Source organism: Falco cherrug, chromosome 7 (assembly GCF_023634085.1).
Source record: "Falco cherrug isolate bFalChe1 chromosome 7, bFalChe1.pri, whole genome shotgun sequence".
Taxonomy (NCBI): Eukaryota; Metazoa; Chordata; class Aves; order Falconiformes; family Falconidae; genus Falco; species Falco cherrug.
The window spans coordinates 70,287,035-70,314,092 of record NC_073703.1 but is presented as its reverse complement, the minus strand read 5'-3'; the positions used below and the strand labels follow the sequence as shown (position 1 = coordinate 70,314,092).

Sequence of the window (27,058 nt, the reverse complement as noted above, 5' to 3'; positions counted from 1 at the left end):
GATTGGAGAATGGTTTTGCAGCTGACCAGAAGTTTATTGCTGGCTGGGATGAGTGGAAGCCTGTCTGCTAGTACATTTCCTGGCTTGATCTGGTACCACTGACAGTTTGAGAGGGGCCTGGGAAGACAGTTTCTGAGTGCAAGATGGGCTGCATAATGAAGAGGGAGGAAGGATGGGCTGAAATAAAGTTACCTAGTTGCTGTTATCTTGAGCCTGTGACTGAGCTGCACGACTCATTCCTCCCTCAGGGGACACAGGTGCGCAGAGCTATTTTTCTTTAATCACTCACATAAATTAAATTTATTCCTTTGCATTAAAATAATTAAATAAAGCTACGCCCTGTATCTTTTAGTGCCAGATAATATCTTTGAACCTTTGGCTCACCATTTTGCTATCAGCTGCAAGGTATTTTCCAGGGTGTGCTTAACCAATTTTACCATTGTCCTGAAAAGTGTTCTAGGCAGAGAAATCCCCTGATAGCAATCAATGTTCATACATACTTTTAATCACTGTATCCACTGGGAATAATAATTTCCGGGCCTCTCTTGAAGTCCACCTGCCCCACACTAAGATGAAAGGGACTTCCATGCTGTGCATCAAGTGGCGCAGGCTTGATGCTTACCAGGATATTAAGTGCAAATTAAAATGGTTTGAAGAATATTGATGTGGGTCTGAGGTTGGCCAGTTGCTGGTGAGGGGATGATGCTGCCAAGTCTGGAGCAGATTGGCAAGGAGCAAGAACAGCCCTTGCCTTTCCTATATCCCCTAAGGGTTTTCTCTTGCTCTTTTTAGGACACGACACTACTTGCAAAGGTGCAGTAGCATACGTGTTTAGGATGGAGGTGTGTGCTTTGGGAACAGGGTTTGTGTGCTTTCCAGGTTAGGAATGATTTTCCTGGGTTCGTTGTGACTTGTCTTCTGATTGTTGAACTCGTAGGTTTGGAAAGTCTACTGCTTGGTAGCTGGCGCATCACCCCAGACTCGGCTCTTTGTTGCTCCAGCTTGGTTTTTAGCCAAAAACATCAAAGGGGCTCAGTGGCAAATCTGTACTGCTTCCTCCTTGGCAAAACGCTTGATTAGTACAGAGTCTGCCCCCTGTAGAAGCAGCAAAATGGTTTGTGTTGTAGCAAACTGTCTTTACTCAGAAGTCTTATAAGTGAGTGGCGTTCTGTGGCTGGGTACTGGCAGATCCACCACCTCTGAAATTTCCTTATGTTTGGTTTAGCCAGTTATTTGAGACTTGACTGTTGAGCATTATAAATCTTCCTTGGCATTGAGACATGTTCCCCACCTGCCACTCCAAGAACATTCACCAGTGCTTGTTTGGAAACAGATGTACTTTTATTTGCACCTTTAGGGGAAAAAACTTTACAGAACAAACTTAGAGTTACTTGGCTTTGGTAAGGAGGAAAGGGCAGGGAACACCTAAAGCTCTGCAACAGTCCTGTCAATATGGGCATTGACAATCTGTATAGGAAAGATGGCTGTGACTCAGAACAGGGATCAGGAACTCCTCTTGGGTAAGCATTTTCCAGCGAGGCAGTCTCACAACTCCTTCTCCTTTCCTTCACTTCCAAAATCTCAGAGGATTTTAAAAAAGGGTCAGCCCTGTTAGCAATTAACTCTTTGTAGCCAGGAAAGAAAGCAGGATTTAGGTCAGGAATTTTACTATCCATATCTGGGAGAATGGAACCTTTACTCTCTGAGGGAGCAAGTACTTGTTGGCTTGTTGTGTAAGGCACACAACTAGGCTGGTCTGGCTCTGGACTTTGCAGGCCCCTTGTATTCTAATTTCTGTCTCTTACTGTCTTTTATTTGCAGCTCAAAGACATGTCCTCACGTACATGGAGGATGCAGTGAGCCAGCTGCTGGAGAACAGAGAAGATATTAGTCAGTATGGCATTGCCAGGTTCTTCACTGAATAGTAAGTACATCAGGACGCTGCCAATAGGGCTAGCCTGAGGGGAGCTTTTGGAAACAGGCTGGGTACATGGAGAATGGAGCTGGACACATGCTGATTATGTTGTGAATGCTGGATTTCACTGGGTTAGCCAAGGGCTGCCTGAGCATGTTTCGGAAACGTGCATGGGTTTCGTACAGTTCAGTACCTCTTCTATTACAGACATTCATGTGAAGCAGTCACTTTGGGGAGCAGAGCTTTTAAAAGCGTGTAGAAGACAGCATATAGAAAGCCAAACCCTGCTTGTCTCTATCAGGTCTGTTAGTATCAAAAACAGCACTTTCAGTACCTGGTTTCAGCAGCACTCATTCTTCCTTTTTCTGAATGTGAATTTGAACTGTTTTGTCTCCTTGTGTGATTGTTGTCTTGTTGAATGCTTTAATAGAGTGCGTCTTCCTTACAACCTGTGTAAGTCCTTAAATAACGAACATAATAATCAGCACAGATAATCTCTTCCTAGTAGTTTGGAAAGATTTGGGGGGGGGGGGGGCAAAAGCTGTGTGCTGGTCCTCAGTGTTGTTGATGTTGACTCAGCCAATTGCTGTATGTTTTGCCAACTTGATGTCGTGCACCATGTCTAAAATTCTTCCAGGCAGCTTCATTAAGGATTTGTTGGTAATGCCTGTGCTTGCAGTGGTTATATGTTTCTGGTTTTTGATGCCCATTTGAAAATATTTTCTTGCTTGCTTCCTTCCCTGGTACCTTTTCCTGAGGCAAATTAATGTGCAGGGTATTTCACAACCATCTCTACTACAGTAGTGGAAGAGGATCTCAAAGTATAGGAGTAGCTGTCTGTCTGCTGTCTATCTTACTTGACCACAGTTTCAGGGTTTTTTGGTTGCATTTTGGGGAGTTTTTTTTGGTGGGGTTTTGCTTTTTTTTTTTTTCACACCAGTGTCCATCTGACTTCCAAATGAGGTCTAACTTGCTAGTTTGCTTGGACAACTCGCATTATATTTTCTTGCCCCATGCAAATTTTCCACTTTTGAACAACAGAGATTCTCACTGGTAAATAAGTAAAAGAAATACTGCAGCAAGTCTGAGGGGAAATTTTAATCTTTTGTCTGGGGTTTTCTGTTTTTGAGCTAGGGTAACAAGCGGTTCAAGACTGGTGTGGTTTTGACCATCTTGGCAGAGGAGGTAAGACACAGGCCATCTTGCTACATCTGTTTTATATAATGGATCTTCTAGGTAGATGGCATTGTAACAAGAAAACACGGTTTCTTGGTTGTACGTTATTTCTTTTGCTCTCAACAAAGCACTTCCAACTTTCACTTGGCGTGAATCATGCATGTTGCAAAATCAGGAAGACCCATGTAAAACAGTATAATGGCAATTTTATTAGAAGAATCAAACAGCTTATCAGGGCAGCTTAGTGTTATTGCTAACCTTTCTCTGTAGCTTAGTGTAACCAGAATGAGTAATGACTTTAAAAGACCTCAAATCTATTTTAGAAGCAAATAATACTTGGTACTATGTGGATTTTATAAGGAGATTTATATTTTTTGTTGTTGTTTATAGAGTAGCTTAAACTCTCAAAATGCATTGCCTCTTTTTAGACTACCAAAATTTAAAAAATGCTTAGTATACAAGTCAATGAACAGTATACTTCCATGTTCTGAGCAAATTGCAGTGGTCACTGTTAAGTGAGGGTTGTGGAGAAATAATCACTGAGAGTAGGTGCTGGGGACAAATGAAGGTACAATCTGTGCACTTGATGTGATTGGGAGTCACGATACTTGTATCTGATATACAGGAGTTTCCACAGAAAGTAATACTGACATTAGTCAGCTGAACAAATAGTCAGTAAACAAGAGCTTAAGAAAGATAAAGAGCATGACTACAATGACCTCCACCCACCAACAGGATTTCTTTACCAAAGTTGAAGGCAATGTGGCTTTGAAACACCCAGCTGAAATCGTCATCCAGATTGGATTTGGTTTGCACCTACCTTCAGGCTGACACGTTAGGGCTTTTTGTGAACTTCTGATCGTGTATACTGAAAAAATTAAATGGTGAGTAAGAGGTCTTCCACAGTTTTTGAAACTGCTCACATTGCTTCTCTACAGTATTTCTTCGTCATGACACGATAACCATCTTTTCACTTCCTATTCCTCTTCTACCTTTGAAAGAATAAATAATAATTCAAGATCTTTATGACAAACAAAACTGCCTCCATAGAGCACAACCCTCTGACTCAGGTGCTGGAGATCATGTTTTTCCCATTTATTTCCAAAGAAAGATGTGAATTTCTACAATGACTTTTTGTTCACACTGAGTGTTCTGTGGAGCTTCTGATTTCTTGATAGACAGGAAAAGGCTGCGTGTTCATTTTTTTTCTGTAATACAGAACTAGTCATTCTCCTTTTTTGTTTCTTTTCTTTTTCTTTCATAGTATGTCTGAAGTTTAGTACATCAAACTGTGTCCCTGTACCAAAGCACAAACAGGCTTAGTCATTTTGAGAGCTGAGAAACTCTTAAGGTTTGAAATGTGGGATTCTTTGTTTAAAGTGGAGAATAAGTGACAGCCAGTATGGCTGTAGGTAGACTCAGAATACAAAGTTTCCTATTAAGGAAGTGTCAAACATTCTGGCTCCCAGGGCTTAGTGGTGAGCCCTTACTGCCCGTTAGACTCCTGTGCATCCATGCAACTGTCAACATTTGTTTAGGCTGTGCTTTGAAGGCTGCATTGCTCTGGCAAGCAAATAAGCTCGATCCTGATTTTTATCTTTAATCTTGGTATCTTTGGACTGAAAGGTAACTTGTGAGATTCCAGAAGGCTTGTGTGCACTCTCCCACTGTTTTCCTTGTTCCAGGTTATTCTAAGTGAGAGGATTGGCCTGTGCATATTTTGAAGTATGCTGCAATGATTTGAGATGAAGGGACTTGATATTAGTGTGTCCAGTTTTTCACGCTGCACTTCCCTTATTTATGCTCACTTAAAATTAAGAGACCAAGCCCAGGGTTTAGAAAGCTAGCAGGTAGGTCCAAGCAAGTGACTTAGTATTTTATCCCATATATACTTAAAAAAAACCAAACAAACTTCTGTAACTTTTGAGAAATAATGAAGTAAGTTAGTGTGTCAAGGATGGGTGTCAGGTATTCTCCAAACTCATCTCAGAGAGCACACTTTTCCACAGAGTGGTGTTCCATGGACTCCTCTTGCAGCAGTCATGGCCTTTCCATCGTGCATTGCAATGCCCCACCTCACCATGAGTCACTTCAAATCTTTGTGCCGGTTACAACAACTATTTTTATGGGTAATTAAGAAAATTTTGTTGGGATTTAGCTTATCTGCATGAAATTTCAGAGCTGAAAATGATGTCATTATGTCCTCTGTATGGATCAAGCAGTGTTTTGCAGGCAGTGAGTGTTTCTAGTAGTTTCTAGTAAATGAAATGGGGAATGTATTCCACTGCTACCCACAGCCTAGCACCAGAATTGCTGATTGTAGAGGGCTGACCTTCATCTCTGCAGTTCTCTTTCCAGAATATTTTTTAGGCTTCAGGGATATTTTTTCTCCCACTTTATTCCATTGTTCATTTGTCCTAGTCATATGGACATCTGCTTTCAATCTTGGGCATACCTTGAGGCTCCCCTCATCTGAATCACTCCTGACTCTTAGAGGAATAGGGATCGATCACCCTTCTGCCAATTAATCCACATCTTTTAGTTAAACGAATAAAATTTATGCCTCTCTAAGGACTGGTCTTGATTTCATTGATACCCTGAAATGCTACTGGTTCATTACGAACTCAAGGAATCTCTGCTTTGCTTTTGAATCTCCATGAAATGCAGACTCTTGAAAGCCCTCTGTGTAATTACACACTAATGCTGCTTTACTTCTTCCAGCCTAACTTCTGTGCCAACATATCTTAAAGGGACATGTTCCTCCTATACAATATTTATCATCCTGTTTTCTTGATCTTTCCAGTGCTGAAGAAAACCAGGGCCCCCATGCTAATGCATTTGATCATGCAGTGGGAATGTGCATAGCATCCCACTTTATAATATTTTCTGGGATCTTAAAGGGAGTCTGTGTGTATTTTTTTCACTTCAGCTAGAAGAAGCAGCAACAAAAAATTTTGACCAAGAGACTTCCTACTAGTAATTTTTGCTTTTCTTCTGGGCTAACCCTTTGCTTAAAACTTTTTTTTCCCCAGCTTGCAGGTAGATGTGCTAATCTGTTCCAGACTCTTTGGAAAGCTCGGAAATATTAACCAGTGATAACTTACCTCAGACAGGAAACTCTTCTTATCACTTTTATGGTTTGTTTGATAAACCAAACACAAGTGAACTGGAGACACAGGAAAAGGCATGTTTTTGTCTCCCAAAACGCTTTTTGTTTTCTTCTGTTTCTGGTGAGATGTCTCCCTGACCACCTGCCAGCTGGAGCATGATTGAGAAAGACATCTTGCTTTTAGCTTTCACAAGCAGCACTACTTCCATGGGGCTCTGCAAACTGATGTCTGAGATCTCCTTTTTTCTGTGAGGGATGTTTCTGCTGGCTCTGATTTGAAGTGTCCCCACTGGATCTTCTGTGGCAGTTTGATAACATTTATCTGAGAAGGTGTCTGTGCTGTGTGTGTTTGGGGGGTTGGGGGTTGCATACTACTGCTTTTAGATCTGTTGTGTGCCTGGCAATTCAAAATGTCAGGTCTGTAGAGCCCTGCTTTACACAAAGGAACATTTGCCTTGTTCAGACTAACGGGACCGCCAGTGCTATATAGTTTGAGATCCTTGTATAGGAAGATGTTATCATGGTGAGAAGTATCAACTTCTAGCAATGAAAGTATCTCATTTTCTCTTGCTGTCTGGATTGGCTGGAACAATTTGTTCAACTCATTCCTTAGGGACAAATATGATACTGCTCTCTTGGTGCTCTCTGGCAATAGCAGTGACACAGGCTTCAGTGTCAGAAAAACTTCTGGCTTGTTCAGTCCTGTACTGCTGTACAACATTACCTAAATAAATCTGTAGAATAAACAATGTCCTCCTCTTTAAAATAATCTCAGTACCCTTGGGGGCAGGTGGCAGGGGGGAAGGGCCAGAAACAGGACAGATGGGATGCCCGTGAGAAATAAGCCACTCACTGAAGACAACCTTAATTGGCAACTGGAAATAAGCTGAATTATCTGTTTATAAAGAGGAGAGATTCTCAGAATTAGCTTAGAGCCATCAATTTTTTTCTTTTTTTGCATCTATGTACGTAAGCCTTATCATAGTCGTCATCTTGCTGTCATCTGCTCTGCATCTTTCCTTTTTTTACAGTAACTTGTTCTGTCTTGTTCACAAGGAAAGCATAAGCTTTTCAAGACAGAAGTGATATTGTACTGCATGTGCTTTACAGCATCTAGCATTGTAGAATGTCATCTCTGTGCTTTGTACAATTGTAGTATAAACAGAAAAAATAGTAGTGAGAAGGTCCTTAGGGCTTTGACAGGTTGTGCCAGATTCCCTTTCTAAGAGATGGAGCCATTCATTAGGATTTCTCAGTAAGACTTCAGGGGAGGGATGTTGGTTGTTGGTTTTTGTAGTGTTAGTTCTGTGGGGGTTTGAGCAAATCAGTAGCCTCTGGGAAGTAACAGCACTTTCTGGTTCTTACATAAAATGTTGATATTCTCTCTGATAAAATCTTACAAGCAATTGTAAAAATAGTATTTAATCCTCAAATACTGTCAGGATTCCGGCATGTTTTCTACTCTGGAGACTCAAAGACAAAACTATCACACTCAATGCAAGGCTGCACTGAGCCATGTGATCAGTATGAAGCTGCTGCTGTCAGTGGCTGAGCTGTGAAGCAGCCCTTTGGGCTGAAAATCTCATCTGGGATAATGTGCTTGATGGTTCCTGACAGGCTTTTACTTGGGATTCCTTGATCCCTAGGGCACTGCATAAGAGTGCTGTCTGCCTCTGCTTTGCTCTTCAGTTATCAGTGGAAAGAAAATGAATATATGCACTCAGACACAGCACTCGTGCCAGAAGCTCTGAGGAGCAGATTTTGCAGCTAATGTGAATAAGTTGCTATGAGAGAGAGATTTTCTAAGTCACTCTCCATAGAGTACATCGATTTGCAGGACTGAATTTGTTGATAAATCTTTTTGGCGAATCTATAATAGTTGCATATTTCTTCACTTAGAGTGTTGCTAATGGACACAAAGCCTTTCTGTTAAAGTCCATTTGTTGCCTTCCAGTCTTACCTCTGTAGAGGTCCAAATGGCAAAGTCTCTTCCTTGTAATCTAAGTTTCTTCAACGCATATTGGAAATGGGATTTCAGTATCCCTTGTCTACTGCACACGGAGTTTGTGTTTTGTATGAGAGCTATAGAAGATTCAGGGGTTGTGGAAAATTCAGTTTATTTGTAATTAAAATTATGTTAATTTTGTCCAGAACCTGTAGATCTGACACCTGAAGCGTTATGTTGTTATTATAGAATTGCTTGACAGCAGAAACAGCATTGGCATCTCCATCTGACAGGCAGGATCTATGAATTCCTGATTTTCCCAGAGCTGTTTCTTCGTAACAAACATTGCAACAAGTCCTAGCCTGACAAATATGCTGATTGGGATGACTGCTGTTGAGTAAACAGCTGGAATAAAATGCATATATTAATGGGAATAACACACTGATTCCCACTGTAGTTTGTACGTGTTGCCAATATATTAGAAAATGTAGTGTTTTGGTCATACATACTTGAGAATCTTACAGGTGAGTGGATTCTCAGGTGAGTCCAAACCCTCGTAAAGAAGTATGGGGTGGGGGGAAAAGGTAAAGAAGCTTTTTGGTAAGCAGGACGGTCTCGGAAGGCTTGTGGCCAGAGGGGTAACATAGAATTGAAGATGAAAGACAATGTTTAGCATTGGTGCTGTATGTGATAATATACTCCACTCAGGAAACTGTAATAGCATTTCGGTGACAGAAAAATCTAGAGAACTTGCTATAGCACATGAGTGTTAGCACTTGATATCAACATCTTGTCAGCACAGGGTAGTTATCTGTAGATAAGCTTTCGCTCATTCATACGCAGACTTGAGCTGCACTGTGCTCTTGAAGAGAGGCAATCACGACTTTCACGTGCAGCATAGTCAGATTATGATGCCTCTAGTATATATTCACTGGTATAGCAGGGCAGTCTGCCTGCTTCTTTCCCATTCCTTTATGTCATGGAAATTAGATATTTATTTGTGGTCTTTGTCAGAATAGTTGCGGCAGAAGTGGACTGACTACCTTACAGAGACCTTACATAGTCGGGTATATTTGCATTCCTTCTTACATACAGCCTTGAATGTTGAAATGCAACGTATTTGCTATGAAGTTGAACTTCCTTTAATGGTGGTTAAAGCTATTTGCAGATAGGCAGTGTTGATAGCTAATATAACTGATAAATAGATGTTAGAAATTTTCCAAAAGCCCAAGTCCAGAAACCTGGCAAATGGTACAAGCATTAGGACTGTATGTATTTGACTCCACTGCTTTTCCTCTGGGCTAGAGTAGAATGTTTGATCTTCTGTCTAGTTTTAGTTCATAACTCTAGCATAATTCTGTTTATGCTTCCAATTTTTTTTTATTGCCTTTCATCATAGTTGTTAATGTTGCTAGTACAAATTTGGAGATGTATACATAATCCCATCTGGGAGTTAAAATCAGGCTTTTGTGACACTTCAGATGTGTAAATTTATTCTTGAAACAAGTCTGGATAATTGAGAGAGAGAGAGAGAGAGATTGGGAAAAGGACAAAATCCTAGGTTTTGCTGAAAATTGATCTCTCTGGTCTTGACTAGAAGGTAATATGTAGTGAATGAAGAGACGGAACGCAGCTTGATGCAAGCAAGATGTCAGTTTATTAGTGATTCTCTTACATTTATATACATTTCTACCTTCTACATATTACACACTGATTGGTTAAATCTTAAGCGTGAACCACACTGATTGGTTGACATTTAACACACACCGTTTAAACAATAGGAACTGATTAGTTTACCTTATCATAGCAACAATTTCTGTTCTAAGATTAGGGGGTTTCTTCACGTGACTTTCATGATTAGCAAAGTTCCTCATCAGCACTATCCTTTCCCTTATCTGGCTGCTTGTTCCTCTTTGACCGTCTGGTTGTCATCTCAACCGCAACGGCTCAAGAGTCTGCGGTATAGCTTGTTCCTTTGTTCCCAAGGCTTGTGCCCTACAAGTTCTAACACGTCTCTATTCATCAGGCTAACAGTACTTGGACTCTTGTCCTTGAGGCCTTGTCCTACAGTAATAGAGAAGTAGTTTTGCTTGGTTATGTGTATTTGTAATACAGTTTTCCTACTCCACTGTCCATCCCACTGTCTGCATTTGGTAGTGCAACAGAATAGATAGGCAAGTCATTGCTGTTCCTAAGAAAATTCTTTAAGAAGCCTCCTGTATATGTGCTGCTTGTAGTTATTTTGCCATGATTCATTTCGTCAGTTGGGTATTTTACAGTGCTCATGATATCCTTTTTGGGATGCCAGAAGGTCTTTCATTTAATTTTATTTTCTCCATCAGTCTACCTGTTTTTAATATCTGTGGTATTGGGTAGTTCCTGCCTTATCCCTGTTCTTGCAGAAGTGAAAGGGTCGTCCAGTCAGAATTAGTGAGCTGTGGCAATCTTATGTTGTCAGTCTGCCACTAAGGAAAGGTCTGTAGTAGAGCTCACCATGATGCAAAATAGATATTCAGTGCTGATATCACTCTTTGACAAGCATTGTTCTCCATCATTCTGGAAAACCACTCAGCTGTGCTTGCTGAGTCATTGTGTAGGGATGTATAGGAAAAAATGAGAAAGATAAATAGTGACACATCCACAACAATTGTAGTGGGACTATTTATGGTCCTTTGCATACAATCCACAGTGCTTATATAAAGCAGTAATCTCTTTTCATCCTTGGTCACATGCTGTAAGGATTGGATTTCCTGCAGCTTCTCTAAATTTTTTGAGGAAAACTGGTTTAGTAATGTGAAATTGTCACCTGAAGTTCAGTAGAAATGCGCTAGTGAATAGCAGCTTTGGAACAACATAATAACATAGGAAGTTTGCTACACATTGGGGTGTTTTCCCTTAGTATATGGGTTGATTTTTTTATTTTTAAGAATTACAAGGCATAATTTTATCATTTTCTGTTAGTATTTTTTTTAAACACTGTTTCCTCCAATAAAGTTTTTGATGTCTCAAGCTGTAAGAGAACCACTGCTGAATACATGATAACTTCATCAATAACTGTACCTTTCTCTGTATTACTAACTCATATGGTTTAGTTCTGGTTTTAATGAAACATTTTTGTGTGAGTCTAGCATACTATATGTATATAGGAGTTCTTTGCTTCCGTCTGTCTTCTAAGGCTTTTTATTAAATTGGAATAAAGTAGTTTTAAGTTTGAGGAACACACTGTTTTTCCCAGAAAGATCTTTAAGAAAGGATGGATCAGAATTGAGGTGGGCAGGTTTTCTTTTTTTGTTTTATGGTATTGGAAGGACTTTTGTATTCATTCTTAGGCTGTAAAATGTTGTGGTGTCACAGAAAATCTTGAGGAGCATTTCTAGTTGCCGTGCTACAAATACATGTGTTCCATTGTGGACAAGGCCAACAAATATAAAATTTCTCCTAAATGGGATATGTCAAGCTGTAAAAATCAGCAAATGCCTGCAGCAATGGGATGTGATAAGATCCCATAATAGGATTCCTTATCCTTTACAGGATAAAATCCCTTAACTGTCTCTGCATCCTCCTCTGAAAGTCGTGTAGCTTGCCTGAAAAATGCATTTTTAAAACTTGGTTTATCTTTTCTTAAAAAAAAAATATTCTAGTTTCTAGGAATCTGAATGTTTTTAGAACACCTGAGACTTTATTCTACTTCCAGAATATATTAGCCTTAGAGACTTTCAGTAACCTCATGTTCTGCAAAATTAATCCTGTTGAGTATCTTCAAATGATTTAGACAAACTGTAGCTGGTCAACACCATAGCCAAGCAGTTGTCGTGAGCACAAAGTGGTTTAACTAAGCAATCTCTAAATGCAGAGTTAGCATTAATGTCAAATGATGATGCTTCATCTATATTAAGGAATTTTGGCAAGGTTCATTTGTTGCCATGATGGAAGTATTGGAAGCTGTTCAGTCTTTGATGTGTTAACAGTTCTTGCCAAGGCAACTGAATAGGTGAGAGAGTATTAGTTGAATTTTTTTTTTCTTTTTCTGAAGTTCTCCAGTCTCACCAAGACTGAAAAAAGTAAATATGGGAGCTGCGTGTATGGCAGCAGTATTGAATCTCTTCGGAACAATCATTACGTTACATTTCAGTAGTTCCTGGATCATCACAGTCGAAACATGGTTGTGCTGCTACCTTCTAATATAATTAAGTCTAATTTATAAAACATGGAACTGTCTTACAATAAGAGATACAGGAGACTACATGCAGAATGGAGCAAGCAGGCCTTTACTGATGCTTATACTTTTGCCTCAACTCTCTGAGAAGCCAGTTTGCCTTCCCTCGGCATTATGCTTTGGTCTCAGCAGTACAAGATGGGTGCAGGTCTTGAATAATTTTCAGATTCCCACTCTTCCTTCAGTGGTCATTGACACTTTGATATCGGAATCCATCTCCAGCTGATGTTAGTTCTATAGCTACTTCCAGAGTTGTTAGGCCACAGGAAATCTGAACACTACCATGTGTTGTTTTTATTTTTAATAGTGTTCCTCTCCTTTGTGTCATCTTTTGTCCCTTGCCACAGGTTTACTACATGGTTTCTGTAGCATCTTGCAGCTGGTGAATTAATTCCACAGCGTGACAGGGAGGGCAAAAATACATCTGTTGGTTAATAAAGGTAGCCAAAGAATGGAAATCATGGCTGTATGATAATAAAGCTTTTTGAGGACCTGAATCTCCCATACCTTCAGCATATAGAAGGTTATAGAGCAGTTCAATAAGGAATTTCCTTCTTGCCCCAAAATGTCTAGTTGGACCTGTTTGGAAAAAATACTAAATACATTAGCTGGAGAATTAGCAGCTTTCTTTCTGTAATTACAATTCTGGATTGGGTTATTATTTATTTATTTTAGGTTTATGGGGGAAAGGGCAAGGGTTTTTGAGGGAAGCTGGGTAGCAACTTGCAATGATCTCCATAAAACTAGTTACAATGGTATTCACACAGCTGTCTCTGTGGTGTGCAACTTGCTGTGTTTTTTGCTGTAAAAGCTAAATCTCTGTTTGTATCAGCAAGACTTTTCCAGACTGACTGAAACACTATGTGGTCTGAAATAGCACCTGATCAGACTGAAAGAGCTAGTCCTGGGTGATTGATGCTTATCTCTGAAGGCTTCTTTACTTTTCCCTTAAGCACCTTGGAAGGCTTCTGCAGGGCTATTTACCATCTCCCATTGTATGCTCTTTCCCATCTTCCTGAATACTAGGTTTCCCAGCTCATAACTCTAAAAAGCAGCTTTATTTCAGAGTAGAAAGGGGCCCCAATATGTGGTCTATTATATCCATATCAGCTTGCTTACTCTTTTCAAACAGCTATTGTGTTTTAATAGGGCCCTGCCTGGCAGGGGGAGTCCTTAATTCCTACTATATAAGAATGGCCAGCTTGAGTTACAGCAAACTGCAGGATGCTGCTCTGATCAAAAGGCCTCTGTTTTTAGAGATTCTCTGCCCCCACCATTTGCCTTTTATTTTTTTTAATCCTGAGCTAATAATTCAACGCACTAAGGTCATTTTAGCTTTTCATTTGAAGGCTTCAAGGTGTTGAATTACTGACCTAGCACAGGAAAAATTAAGGGAGGGGGACTCTAAAAAAAAAAAAAAAAAAATAGATAAAGGGATTCTGGGTGATAAAGGGCAAGCACAGCAACGCCTTTAATCCTTTCCTTCTCCAGAATCTGTAGACTGGTCTCAGAGGGTTTGATTTGCTACAAAGCAACATAAGAAAGCTTGTTCTCTGCCTACTCTCAGCTGTGTCACAGGTGGTGTTGTTCATTTCCTTTCAAACAGTACGTGGGATAATCTCTGTACCACCTGTATTAATTGTCACGAATACAGAGATTCCTGAGCCTATACCAAGAAGCCTGAAAACAGATCATTAAAATTTGTGTCACTCCTTTCCCTCTTTCCGCACCTTTCAGCTGAAATAAACTTGAGTGGGTGAGACAAAAAGGATCTCAAAAAATCCAGTCTCAGTGTTTGCAGTGTTACATCACCCAGTCTCGCCAAAATGTTGAGTGTTAATGATTTCCTACCTGCCTGGTTGTTAAAAAAAGATTTTTTTCTTAGAGCCAGTCATCAGGAATAACTTTCAGCATCTGTTTCATCTTAACATTGCTAACACATTTCAGAGGAAGTGCCTAAAAAGCACTGCTAATTTCATTAGAGGAAGATGGTGATTTCCTTGAGGCTGACTTCATTGTCCCAAATTCTAATATCTGTGGAATTTTAAAAAGCAGTTGGCACAACATCTTTGAATTGAGGAATGCTAATGCTCCTATGCTACCTTCCAAGGGGATAGCTAAAGAAACAATCCCAATGATTGGTCTGAGTATTGCAAGTAGTGTAGTATATTTAAGCCGATAGGTGAGGAATAGAATGATCTTAAATTAAACTACACTCATGCAGCAGTAATTTATTCATCACAGCAGTAAAACTGGTGTCTACAGTTTTAAGTGATCCCTCTCAAGACTCATTCCAGGCAAGGTAAACTTCACTTTTCTGTTTCAGAGCATAGCCTTGGGGTAAGTGTGATTGGTCACTTGGGGATGCTTTGTGTGTGGATGAGTTATTTAACAACAGAAATTGACTGGGTTTTAAAGCCTTTTGAATTTCTGTATTTTCTATTCCTAGAGCTAGTTCTTTGTTGCCCATTGTACCATAGTCTCTAATCCTAATACTCCTGATTATCCCTGCTTACTGTGCTTTGGTTCACACCATGAAGCAGTCTTGGAGCTTGTGACCTGGGTTCCTTTCAGATGGAACTAAACTAGAAGATGTGTTCCAACTGCAAATGAGCATTCAGCCCATGGGACCAGACTAGAGCTAGTCCAGAGTGTGTTTCAAGAAAAAACAGCCCTGAGATACCCATAATGTTGACATCAGGTCCTCTGCACTATCTCTACAGACGTTTCAGTCAGACTAGACATAGGCTCTTTTGCATTTGAGGCTACCTTATTTTTGCTTAAGACACTCAATTCTGTTTTAATGACTTAGACACCTGTGTAACTGGGAAGAAAAGTTGTGTGTGTGTGTGAATTGTTCACACTGGAGAAGCAGCATAACCCTTCAAAGTGATTTTCTTCATCCATCTTGCTCTCGATGGAAAATGCAAATGGTAATGCTGTAAGTTAAGGAATAACAGTCCTTGTTCCCTGTTTTCTGTGTAGTAGAGGAAGGGTCCTGTGAACTCATTCAGCTCTTTGCATGGTAACCAAAGGTGGCACCTGCTAGGGGGACAGCAGGGCCCTGGCAGGCTCTTCTGTCCTTCTTGGGGACTTGGGGCTCTCACTGCATTGTGCATATTTGGCTTTGCCTGAGTTCAGCAGGCAGAGGCTAACTGCTGTAGTGGGTTTCAATTGGGATGTTACCATAGCATCCTGGGACTTCCACAATCTATTTAGAAGTGCAAAGGTTTGAAAAGAGTGCTTGAAAGTTTCTGAACTCTGGCAAGTTGCCAAAATGTAATTACACAAAAGACAAAGCCTTAGTGAAAGCAGCTCTGTTCAGAGAAGCAGCACCTGAGTGCTAGAGTTCCCAGCACAGCCATTTCTGAGAGCTGGGGCTGTTTTATCACAGTCTCCTTCCAAAACTTTTTTCTTCCTCTCACATGCATATGCCATCCCACAAGCATAGACTGGGTGTGCTGCAAGACAGTTTTCTCGGCAGTGGCGTTGGAAGAGACTCCGTTCTGTGGTTTAGCTGTTCTGGGGCATGTAAGGGAAAGGAGTGAAAAAGTAAGCATTTTGGAAGTCCCTACTGCAAAAGTTTTTTAGATATTCCCATCGAAGGAGAACCTTGCTTTATTTTTCTCTCGTTTTTCTCCAGAATATTCTCACAAGTGAATGGGAAAAGCTGTTTTGTTAATGGAGTATCCAGTTGTGTAACTATTCTTGTGTGAAGTGTGAGTGTTTGCAGTGAACTGGTGTTAACTAATGAACATTCAGTTCTGTTTCTAGTGTCAGTTTCAGAAAGACAAATAAAACAGTGTCATTAGTAACTTTTCTTAATGTTCTAATTTGCCTGCTTTATTTACTGGCAATGTAGAAGGTCAGGGCAACCATTAGGTTTGCAATAGAAGACCTGGAGGCTTGCAGAGCTGTTGAAAGCTTTCTTCTTGAAGGAATCTCTTGCAGATGGCTGCACTAAATGACTAAAAAGGAGAAAGGAGACGTTAACCAGAGAAGTTAAAAATGATTTTCTATGCTTCTGGGTTCACAAACTCATTTCTAAATGAATGAAGACAAACTAATACCTTGTTGAGATACCCTGGTTTGTTCATAAGTCTTTCTCCTGCAAATATGCAGGTAAGCTCTGGCCACCTAACTTTGTTAAGGGTACGAATTGTTCATTGAGAGGAGGGCAGATAGAGGGAAGACTGAGCAATCCTAAGGGAAGAGTCTCAGCAGCTGCTAAAGTTGCTGAGAATGAGCCGAGTTTGTTGCTTTGCTTTTGATATCTTGCTTAAGCCATTTCTCTGAGTCTGCAGCTTGTTTCATTTTTGCATTCAAAAGAAACAGGAAGAGATATCTGTTCATGTGTATATAAAAATCATAGGTAGGGCATTGATCTTATTCCCTACAAGCTGCTGGAATACCTGCAACAGCTTTGGGTTGTCACAATTTCATTTTCTTGCAGAAAGGTTTACCTGCAAGCCATTATGACTTGCCACATTAACGGGAACTTCACCTCTAGGCAATTTTTAAGGAAAAGGTGGCCAAGTTATGTTTGTATGGCCCATCTACCCATGGTAAAGCAATTCCAAAATATATAGTTTGTTAAAAATATATAGCATTCCCATCTCTTGTAGTGATTTTGACCCTGCCTGAGAATAGATCTGTTGATTGTAATTGGGCGGCTTGTTGGATAGCTCCATCATGGTTTGGCTGCTTTGGGCTGAACTTCTACAATTACAAAAAGGAGTAAAGTAAAGTAGGGTCTCTGAAATGCAGCACCTTAACTGGGATAAATTCTGACTCCCGTGCTTGCAGACTTGAGCTTTTGGGGAAAAAATCTTTCCATTGTATAGTTAAACAAAATCTTATTGCAAGAAATGAGGAATGAAAGAAATATTGTACCTCTTTTACTCAACTAGCTGGCGGCACTTGGCTGTCAGCGCATCCAGGTGTGCTGATGTTCCAACATATCCACCCACTCTTTTAATGGAGTAAGCAACAACAAATGATATCATACCCTTCTGCCTGCTAGGTTTAGAGCCATCCTATGCTGAAAATGCAAGTGACTTGAGTTTTCACATACTAGAACTAAGGAGTAATCTAGTAGGGCTGTCTGCTGTGAATTAATAGTATGTTAGCTTCATGTCTGGACCTTTCCATTGCAGGTGTGCCAGATCTGCTTCCAGAAGTTGTGCGTGCTGTAGTTGTTCTGCGCAATATAATTTGGTGCATCTAATTATATCATTGTGCTTTTGTATTCTTTCTCTTCCTTACGTGTGTCATCTTTCTGAAAGCTGCCTTCTCCTGTTACACCAAGTTTCTTCTTTTTCATTCATATCCCTCTTTTCTCCACCAGCCTGTCAAATCATCAGCAAAACAATGCAAATCAGAAATGAAAAAAGTCTTACAGGCTGTGGTTTGGGATGAGAAGATCTGAAATCCCTTTTCCAGGTTTGTCATGGGTGTCTTGTGGGACTTTATGCAAGTTTCCCTGACTCTCAACTCGTTCGCTTTAAAGCAGTGAATTACAGCAATTTGTAACGAATGCTTCACCTAAAATGGTAGTCACTGGAGCCCTTTCCTGTAATTTTGGCACATTTTGATCAGGCACATGATTTATTCATTTTAATCTCTTGGGACAATGGTTATGCTTTTCTCTGGTTTTTACAGCACTGGTGCATGAATAAGGTTTCATAAGTATGAAATAATATATTTGCCCATGATGTTTACAGAAAGTGTATTCTTAATTCCAGGATTCAAGTCATGAGTGTTTCTTAATCATAAGGTGATTTGTGCTTCTTTTGAGTTGCATTTCCTTCTGGGTAGGAGGGCTAGCAACAGTGTTCTGCACCTAACTTTCAACACGTGAAGAAAAATTCCGTTTACTTGCATGACTTTGAGAACCAGGATATTAAAAAACAGAAATTGTGTTTCTTTTTGGGAAAAACGGAATTGGCTTCTCTCCACACACTCCCCAGTTGTTATGAGACTTTTTAATTTTGCTGAACTGTCTGGTATAATCTGCTTTCAAGTGTGAGACCCTTTTCTGTACTATGAAGGATAAAGTGATTTAAAGTATTTATATTTAAAGAGATGATTTAAAAATGCAAACTGAGAGGGTTCACAGTGACCACTGGATTTTGTCTGTTGTGGAGGTGCTACCTATGGAGAGGTTCTGCTGTGATGAAAGTAAACTTGGATCTTTTCATTAATTCTCTCCTATGTGGGAGAGTTAAGCTGCTGTCCCAAGTGAATGTTTTTAATGATCTCTCTGGAGTGTTTGAAAGCTTTGTCCCACTTGCATGATGGAGAATGAAATGCACAAAATCTATCTTTAAGGCAACCCATCATTATACCTTTTGGTATATAATGTTTGTATTTGCATTTCTATTGTTCTTGTATGTTGAGCTTTTCCATGCCCAAAGGAGAGTTTCTTGCACTTCAGAGAAACCTTTTTAAGACAGATAGTTACTACAATAAGTTAACTTAAAATGCTTACAACTCAAATAAGAGAAATTTGTACTAAAATAGAAGAATGTGAGTATCAAATTGACTATCCACTGTAACAACCAGCTACTCTTTTTCAAAATGCAGTAGTGCAGAGTGTCATTTAGTGAAGTGTCAATCTGCTTTTCATGGCAACTGAAGTAATTTTATACATCCAATACAATCAAGTTTCAGTAATTTAGAAGTGAAATAGAGGTTTGCTTGGGTTTGGGTTTTTTGGTTGGTTTTTTTAGTGTGGCTTCACAGAAAACTGTGATGAGAATAGGAGTGAAGTTCAAATACTACTAAAAGAAAGGGCATCTTCTGGTCATATAAACAACAGTTACTCGTGGCCAGCCATTTTCCAGTGGATTGGTTTCAAATAAGTGGCTCTTGGACACCCCTTGCTGGGATTATTTAGAATGAATTTTACTTTCACAAACCTCTAATTCCTATAATTAAGTTCCAGTGTGTGGTTTTTGCAAACAGTCTCTCTAGAGAACAGATGGGTATAAGCTTTGGAGATTTGGTTTCACAAAATGTAACTGCCAGTGGTTTTCTTGCCACTGTTCTAGCTGGCCCCAGAACATTCACATCAGTTCAGCTTTCTAACGTTCTCTTGTTTTGACTTTATCTCCACAGTTTCAACAGCGTGCGTCAAGGAACACACATCTTGTTCCGTGAGTTCAGCTTTGTTCAAGCTACCCCTCATAACAGGGCATCTTTTCTTCGGACCTTCTGGAGGTGTTTCCGAACCGTGGGGAAAAATGGAGGCAAGTGTTCCAGCATCAGCTGCTGTCCTGTTACCTTGACATTAAAATCATTAGCTAGGTTATTAACGCAGTACAAATACTGACACTTCACGCTGTGTTCTAATGCTCTAACATTGTTAATAGGGAGATTGCCACAGGCAACTGCGATGGTGAGTTTAAAAAATGCTTGCAGCATAAAGTAGCCTAGGAGCACCTTGTTGCCAGTGCTACTTCCATTACAGAACAGCATGTCAAGCAACAACAGATCAGAGCTAGGACATTTGTGGGCCTGTGCATGGGGACGGGTAGAAGAAAAAAACATGCTGGGGTTGGTGGATGGGAGCAGACCCGATGGTTAGAATATAGGGTGTGGAGCATGAGGGAAGCAGGTGCTGAGATTATCAGGCGTTTGGGGTACAGAGTGCTTCGACTAGGAGCCCTGCAGGAGGCAGAGTATATAGCAGTGTCGGGCTGTAGGGTGGTGAATGCTGCCACCAGAGTTCTGCCACAGCTAGTCCTGGCATGTCTTCTAGATGATGTTGCAGGATCCCTGATGGCTGTGAAAGGGGGACCACTGACAACTGTGTGACCTTTTCTCCAACCCTACCCGCAAGGAAAAAGCTCCAATGCCAAAATAACTACTCAGCACTGTACTATCTTGTCTAGCTATTCTTATACCACACTCAGTATATTAGGTATTATAGAACTGGCCAGAGTTCAAAATAAACTCATGTAACTACATGCAACTAAAATTATGTTTTGTTTCAGGTTTTAATTTAGTATTTTAAGAAAATACACTGAATGTTGCTGTACAAATATGAATTTTGGTGGGTTGTTTTTGCTATAAGCCTCACTAGTTTCAGGCTATTCAGCGTCACTTCTTGTCATGGGGAAGACTAGAACCATTTCTTAAATACAGATAAAACCTCACCTTCTGGCTAAACTTTGTCACACTTCTGCTCATGATGAACAAAGTTTGCAAGACTGTGAATAAATAGCTTGGCTTTTTTGACATACACCATTTAGATCCTTGGAAACTAGTCAATTGTAGTTAAACATGGCAAAATCTGTAATTAGCTACTGAAGTGACTGACTATGCTGTCTGCTATGCCTTCTTCCCAGTGATAAGTACTTTCTTATGTTCTAAATAATATACGTTAGTTCAGGGATAATATTTTTAAGATTTCAGATAAATTGTATGGAACTAGTCTAACCAGTGTGCGGTGAGGACATACCTGATTTGAGGTCATAGTCAGGAAATATAAAGCGTAGACTCCCAGAACACATTTCTGTAGAAGAGTTAGAGATGATAGTGAAGAAGTCATCCACAAGAACTGCAGCTGCCAGTGGTAAACCTCGTGTTGACAAATTGAGAAGCCATCTGACAGAAAGTACCCACTGCTGTATGTTCAATGCAAGTTTTCATCAGGCTTCATCTATCTAGCATCTGAACTCAGCCAGATAATGGGAACCTGGATTTGTTGGAAAGAACCAAAAAGTTTTAGCTACATAGTATCTCCTTTCTCTTCTACTTTTAGCAGTCTTATAGAGTATGGAAAAGGTGGTGGAAGAAAATGTAATCACCAAGGTACTTTGCTCCCCCTTCCCCTTCACAGGAACAAAAGCTCAGGTGGATGTTACTATGCTTTGGTTGTGGCCTTAAAAGAGTTCAACATACATTTTTCTTACTATAAAGTCCAGTGGCTGCACTTTTTAATCTGAGTAAATATGACATGTTTACCTGTATGGCAAGGTTTTGGTAGCAGTGGGGGGTGGTGCAGTAGTGGCTTCTGTGAGAAGCTGCCAGAAGCTTCCCCTGTGTCTGATGGAGCCAATGCCAGACGGCTCCAAGACGGACTGACCACTGGCCAAGCCCAAGCCCACCAGTGATGGTGGCAGTGCCTGTGGTATAGAGTATTTAAGAAGGAGGGGAAAATAAATTTAAAAACCCAAAACCTAACTGCAGCCCGAGCAAGGAGTGAGAAAGTGTGAGAGCAACAGCTCTGCAGACACCCAGGTCAGTAGAGGAGGAGGTGCTCCAGGCACCAGAGCAGAGATTCTCCTGCAGCCTGTGATGAAGACCATGGTGAGGCAGGCTGTCCCCCTCAGCCCATGGAGGTCCATGGTGGAGCAGATCTCCACCTGCAGCCTGGGGAGGGTTCCACGCTGGAGCAGGTAGATGCACCCGAAGGAGGCTGTGACCCTGTGGACAGCCTGTGCTGGAGCAGCTCCTGACAGGACCTGTGGCCCTGTGGGGAGAGGAGCCCCGGCTGGGGCAGGTTTGCTGGCAGGGCTTGTGACTCCGGGGGGGGCCCACACTGGGGCAGTCTGTTCCTGAAGGACTGCACCCTGTGGGAGAGACCCAGACTTTATTTCTAATTATCCTACTCTGATTTGGTTGGCAATAAATTAAACTAATTTCCTCCAAGCTGAGTCTGTTTTGCCCGTGACAGGTTTTTTTTTTTTTTGCTGAGTGGTCTCCCTGTCTTGACCCGTGAAACTTTCATTGTATTTTCACTCCCTTGCCCAGTTGAGGAGGGGGAGTGATAGAGGGGCTTGGTGGGCACCAGGCATCCAGCCAGGGTCAACCCACCACAAGGAGGTAGGTAAGTTATGGAGTCCAGGTAAGAAATTCTGCTTAAGGTTATCCTATACTATGCAACAGAACATGGGAAATCAGAAGCAGTGTAGCTTGAATTAACATTGGTGTATTGCTTTTGAGACCTGAACTGATGTCTTTCTGCATCTGTGTTAGGTGTACGGAGAGTTACTCATTGAACATCCTTTTCATTTCAATAGAATTCTGTGTGCAGAAAAGGATGAAAATACACCCTTGGTTTTCTACAGCAAGATTCTGTTCTGTCCCAGTTTTCCCTCCTGGGTTTGTTTCTGGGGAGGAATTGCCCTGTGCTTCAGTATTTTCATTGATTTATGTATGTGAAGAGCGATGAAGGCATCTTTTTTCTTCCTTTGTCGAAAGTATTACGTTCACTAACTTTCACGTCTCCCAGAATGTTCTTGTTTTAATTTATTCCTTTGCTATAAAAGTGATTACTGCTATTTTCCCCTTTCAGTGATTTTAACCTCAATTCCACATTTGAATGTCTGTTTTAGGAGTGAGTGGTGGCTTTTTCTTAGTTTTGTCCATCTGTGGAGGGTGTCCCTGATAAACTGCATAAATGCCAACCCTGCGAGGCTATAGGCCAACATAATAAATGAGAACTTGCATCAAAGCTTGCACCCTGGCTGGAGGGGGGAGTAAGGGAGAATAAAATTAAAGATATAAAGAATAAAATAAAAATCTGACAATGCAATTTCCAAGCTTATACAAACTTAAAAAAACCCAAGAAAACAAAACCTCCACCTTTCCACTTCTTAGTGTTTAATTGGGTTTTCAGAAAAGTAGACAATATCTCACAAATGAGTGAATTGATTTCTTAATCTGGCTCGTCAATGCAGGGAAATTTACTGCTTTGTCTATCGGTCTTGAAATAACATGCCTTGACTTGGAATATGTACCTTGTTCACCCAAGCAGATGCATCTAGCCATGAGCTCTCAAAGGGCCAACAAGGAAAGAAATCTATCTCAACAGGAACAATACTTAGATGTAACAATCCGTGTATGTGCAGAACCATGTATACACTAATTGAAGTGCACTAATATTATTGTTTCTCTTGGGAAATTAATGTAGATGTTACTTTTCTACTTAATTTCTTCTCTTTTTGAATTACTGGAAAGTAGTTCTTCTTGGAGGGATGCAGCAGCTTTTATGTTACATTTTTCTGTTAGCCCTGCTACTTGGTGGGTTCTAGTTACATTGCCCTTCATAACTCCTTTTGTTTGGAGACTAGATTTATTTTTCTTTTTGTCTAAATAGCAAGGAAAATTTACTAGCTTTACTAAACGTGGTAGTTACATAATACGCTTCAAAAAGTAAATAAAAAGTTTGTTGTTTGGTTTTTTTTTAAAAAGATTTCTGTTTGATGATATTCTCGATCTGTTTCTTTACAGGATTTCCCACTGGGCTTAGAAACTATAGCAAGATGCAGAGTTCTGTTTTCAAGTATGCATAAGCATATCTGGGATTCCATGCACTGGGGAAAAAAAAATTAGCTTATTTTAGAATGTGATCCAGTGTCAAGAAACTGGGGTGGACTTCACAAAATTTCTTCCCTCCCTTAAACACTTACCAATGATATGCAACACCCATAGAGGTGGTTAGAAGACAGCTAGCTTTTGTGTTGAGAAGCACAGAACATAATGCTCAGTTAGCAACAGATTTCCCTGCAGAGGAAAGCAAAATGACCAGAAGTCTTGTTTCCCCTCTGCTTATGCTTAAATTGACCTCTTGGAATCTAGCTGACCTGCTCTTTTGAATTGTCTGTTCCTCAGGACTCTTTAATTAAAACTGTGCTTTCTCAGTTTAAACAGCCCCTGCAGAGTTCTGCTGTGAAGCTTCATAAGGTCAACATATGCCTCTCCCAACCCCCATGGCTTTCATGTCTTGTTGGTTCTCTGTTTTTAATTAAAAAGATTTTTCCTTAAATGCTTTCCAGCCAATTAGAGAAATTTTGCACTGAGAAACTTGTTCCAGGCCTGATGTATTGAGAAGTGAACAGAAAGCTCAGTCAGGACCATTGGCACTTTTTTCTAGAGCGCCAGCTTTTGCTGGTGCTTTTCAACAGCTTTTCTCTCTCTTTTTTTTTTTTTTTTTTTTTTTTTTTTTTTTTCTCTCTCTCCACACCCCCTTACCCCCCTGGCAATTTAAAATTGCTTCCAGCAAAAATAGCTGCTGTTTGATACCTTAGATGTAGCCCTGGAATTGTTCAACACCAGATACAGGATCTTTTCCTTCCACTCTGGGGTGATTGTTACTTTATTTAGACGCACGTGGCACAGAACTGCTGCAGAAAGTATGTTGGACTTTATTCGTTGAGGATCCTTTTTGCAGACTTGTACCTCCCCTTCAGACAAAAAGTACTGTTACTGCTCTTATTGAAATAAAATCTTATAAACTTGCCTTGTTTCTTTCACATCCATCACATGGGGTAATGGCTGCCTCTTTGCTTCTGCGTACTTGAATTAGGAAATTAGAAGCCTGACCACCTCTGGAGCTTGCAGAAGGGAGGCTTACCATAGCCACACACACATGGAATGAGTCACAGAGTAAGAAGAGCGGTGTGTCTCTCTGACTAGTTCTTCTTGAGTTTGCCGGGAAGGCTAAATTCCTTATAAGAATTAAAGAAATGTCCTATGCATATGAGTCATGTAACCTGGAGATTGAGAAGAACTAGAAGGACCACTGTTACCACAGCTCTTTATTGAAAGATGCTATTTTAATGCATTTTGCTGACAAGATTACTTTCTTGAGGTTCCAAAACCCCTTCCTTCACTAGTGTCATTCTAATGCTTCCACATGTAACTCTTTATATTAAATTCCTCCCTCTCTTTTTTTTTTTTTTTTTTTTTATTCCCTCCCTTGTAAGCTGTTACACTCGTCTCCATTTATAGCTTAGCCAATCTGTTTGGTGTGATGCATAAAGCAATAGAGCGATGATCACAGCAAATGTCAGAATCTTCTGCCCTTTCCCTTCTGTTATTAAAATCAAATCAGATCTCTATACCATGTTATTGTAGGAGAGTTTTTATGAATCAGTAAGGTCTCATAGTATGTCCTAAAGATAATTAAGCTGTGGGTTTTAATGTAGTGTTCTCTGGAAGCTTATCCTGCAGTGAAATAGCCTTGGTTGAAATGATTGATCTCCAGCCTTTATTCACTTCGTGGTTCCTTTGCCCCACAATTATACCTGTTGCTATTTATGATTTATCAGCGTAGCTCTGCCTGGAACCACTGATGACTGGAATATCAGGATTTCTGAAGATGAGGAAAAATAACTGGAGGATTAAATTTTAGACACGGTGAGGTATATCTACAAGTATTGTAAGTTAAAACATTTACATTACGTAGATCTAAATGCAAATGATTACTGCAGCTTAGACGTAGTAGCATGGGGTCAGTGATGAAGTCTTCATCTAGCCTCTCCCTGCACTCAGCTCATACCATTCTGTCCATGCGGTTTGTGAAATTAATAGTAGTATACTGGAAGTTGTCTTTATCTAACCAGGTTTTGGGTTTCCCCCTCAGTATTACATTTCCTTTCGACTATATCTCTGTACCTGCAACAGCTCATCTTAATTTCCAAATGTTTTTTCAACTGGCTATTTTGTATCTTTTGACAGTTTTTCACCAGTTGTGTCATTGGCAAATTGAATTAATATGTTCTTTGCTTTTTGTCCCAGTTGAGTGAAGCATTCAGATGAGCTTACGTACAGTGATTACTTTTGCATTCTGCTAAGCAATTATCCAAAATTCAACTGGTAATTATTATTACCATTTGCTTTGCAGTCTTTTGGCAAGTTTCCCACCCCTATGACAGCATTCTTATTCAAACCAACAGAAATGGATTTTTTCAATTAAGACTTTTTTAGGTTCCAATGTGGGACTGAAGAGTTAGTATTCCAGATTGTGGGGAAGTTCCCTGGAATTAAACTAGTTATAAATTGTGTGATCTGGGCTGGGATTCTGAATGCTCCGTGTTTCCACTTAAGTCTATCTCTTGTCTCACTTCTGACAAGTCTTGAGAGATCTGTGCACTGCATATGCATAGGCGATCATCCAGTAGAAGGTCTATGAAGCATTAGCTTTATTAGCTAGCATGTTTTGTGTTTCTGGTCTGCTCTTTGGCAGCAGAGATATTGAAAGGGAGAGAAGGAGGTAGAGAAACGAGATTAGAATCTTGTGTTCTTTTAATTCCTTATACTGTGACTTTCTGTAAAGAGGCTGTAAGAAAATAAGAGCCCATGACCACTTTCAACCCACTGTTGGAGTTTAACCTACCCAAAGATGTGAAAGTGCCTGGACTGAGGAAAGAATTATCTTCATCCCTTGTCAGTGAACCATAAAACATACCACTCCCCATGCTGTTGGCTTCAAGAGTATGTCTGTGCTGTGTAATGCAATGTTTGTATAGACAGTATAAGCTCAGGGTTGGTATTTCCATATGGTACAACTCAGCACTATCTCAAGATACTAGCTTGGGTCCTGGAAGCTGCAGAGCTGTATTTCTTTTACAGCAGCCTGAGACTAGCTAATCTGTCTCAGCAGGTCAGCTAACACATGGGGAGTATTGTTATGGTGTGTCCACTTAGCTCCTTGCTGCAGAATAAATAAACTCTTGCATCTCGGTTGAGCTACTGTGAGCAGTGTACGATGCAGTCTGACAAAGAGCACTACAAAGAGCATGTGTGTTCTGGTTCACTGTGAACAGAAGAGTAAGGACCCTCCTTTACATACATGCGATTACTTCTTCTAAGTAGCCTAGGTGCTAGAGAAGCCATAAGTGAAGAGATAACTACCTTTTTTAATATCTATCTTGAAGTATGGTTGTCCAGCTGCACAGAAAATCT

At 40.3% G+C, this 27,058-nt stretch overlaps 1 protein-coding gene across 1 annotated transcript in view; it reads left to right on the top strand.

Annotated features, from left to right (window-relative positions):
• Nucleotides 1-27,058, top strand: part of CSTPP1 (centriolar satellite-associated tubulin polyglutamylase complex regulator 1) — an 85,216-nt gene that overhangs the window by 8,789 nt on the left and 49,369 nt on the right. Inside the window, exons 2-3 of the mRNA XM_055715379.1 lie at nt 1,822-1,924; nt 19,481-19,611. Coding sequence (XP_055571354.1) covers nt 1,822-1,924; nt 19,481-19,611 — 234 coding nt within the window. The remainder of the gene's footprint in view (nt 1-1,821; nt 1,925-19,480; nt 19,612-27,058) is intronic.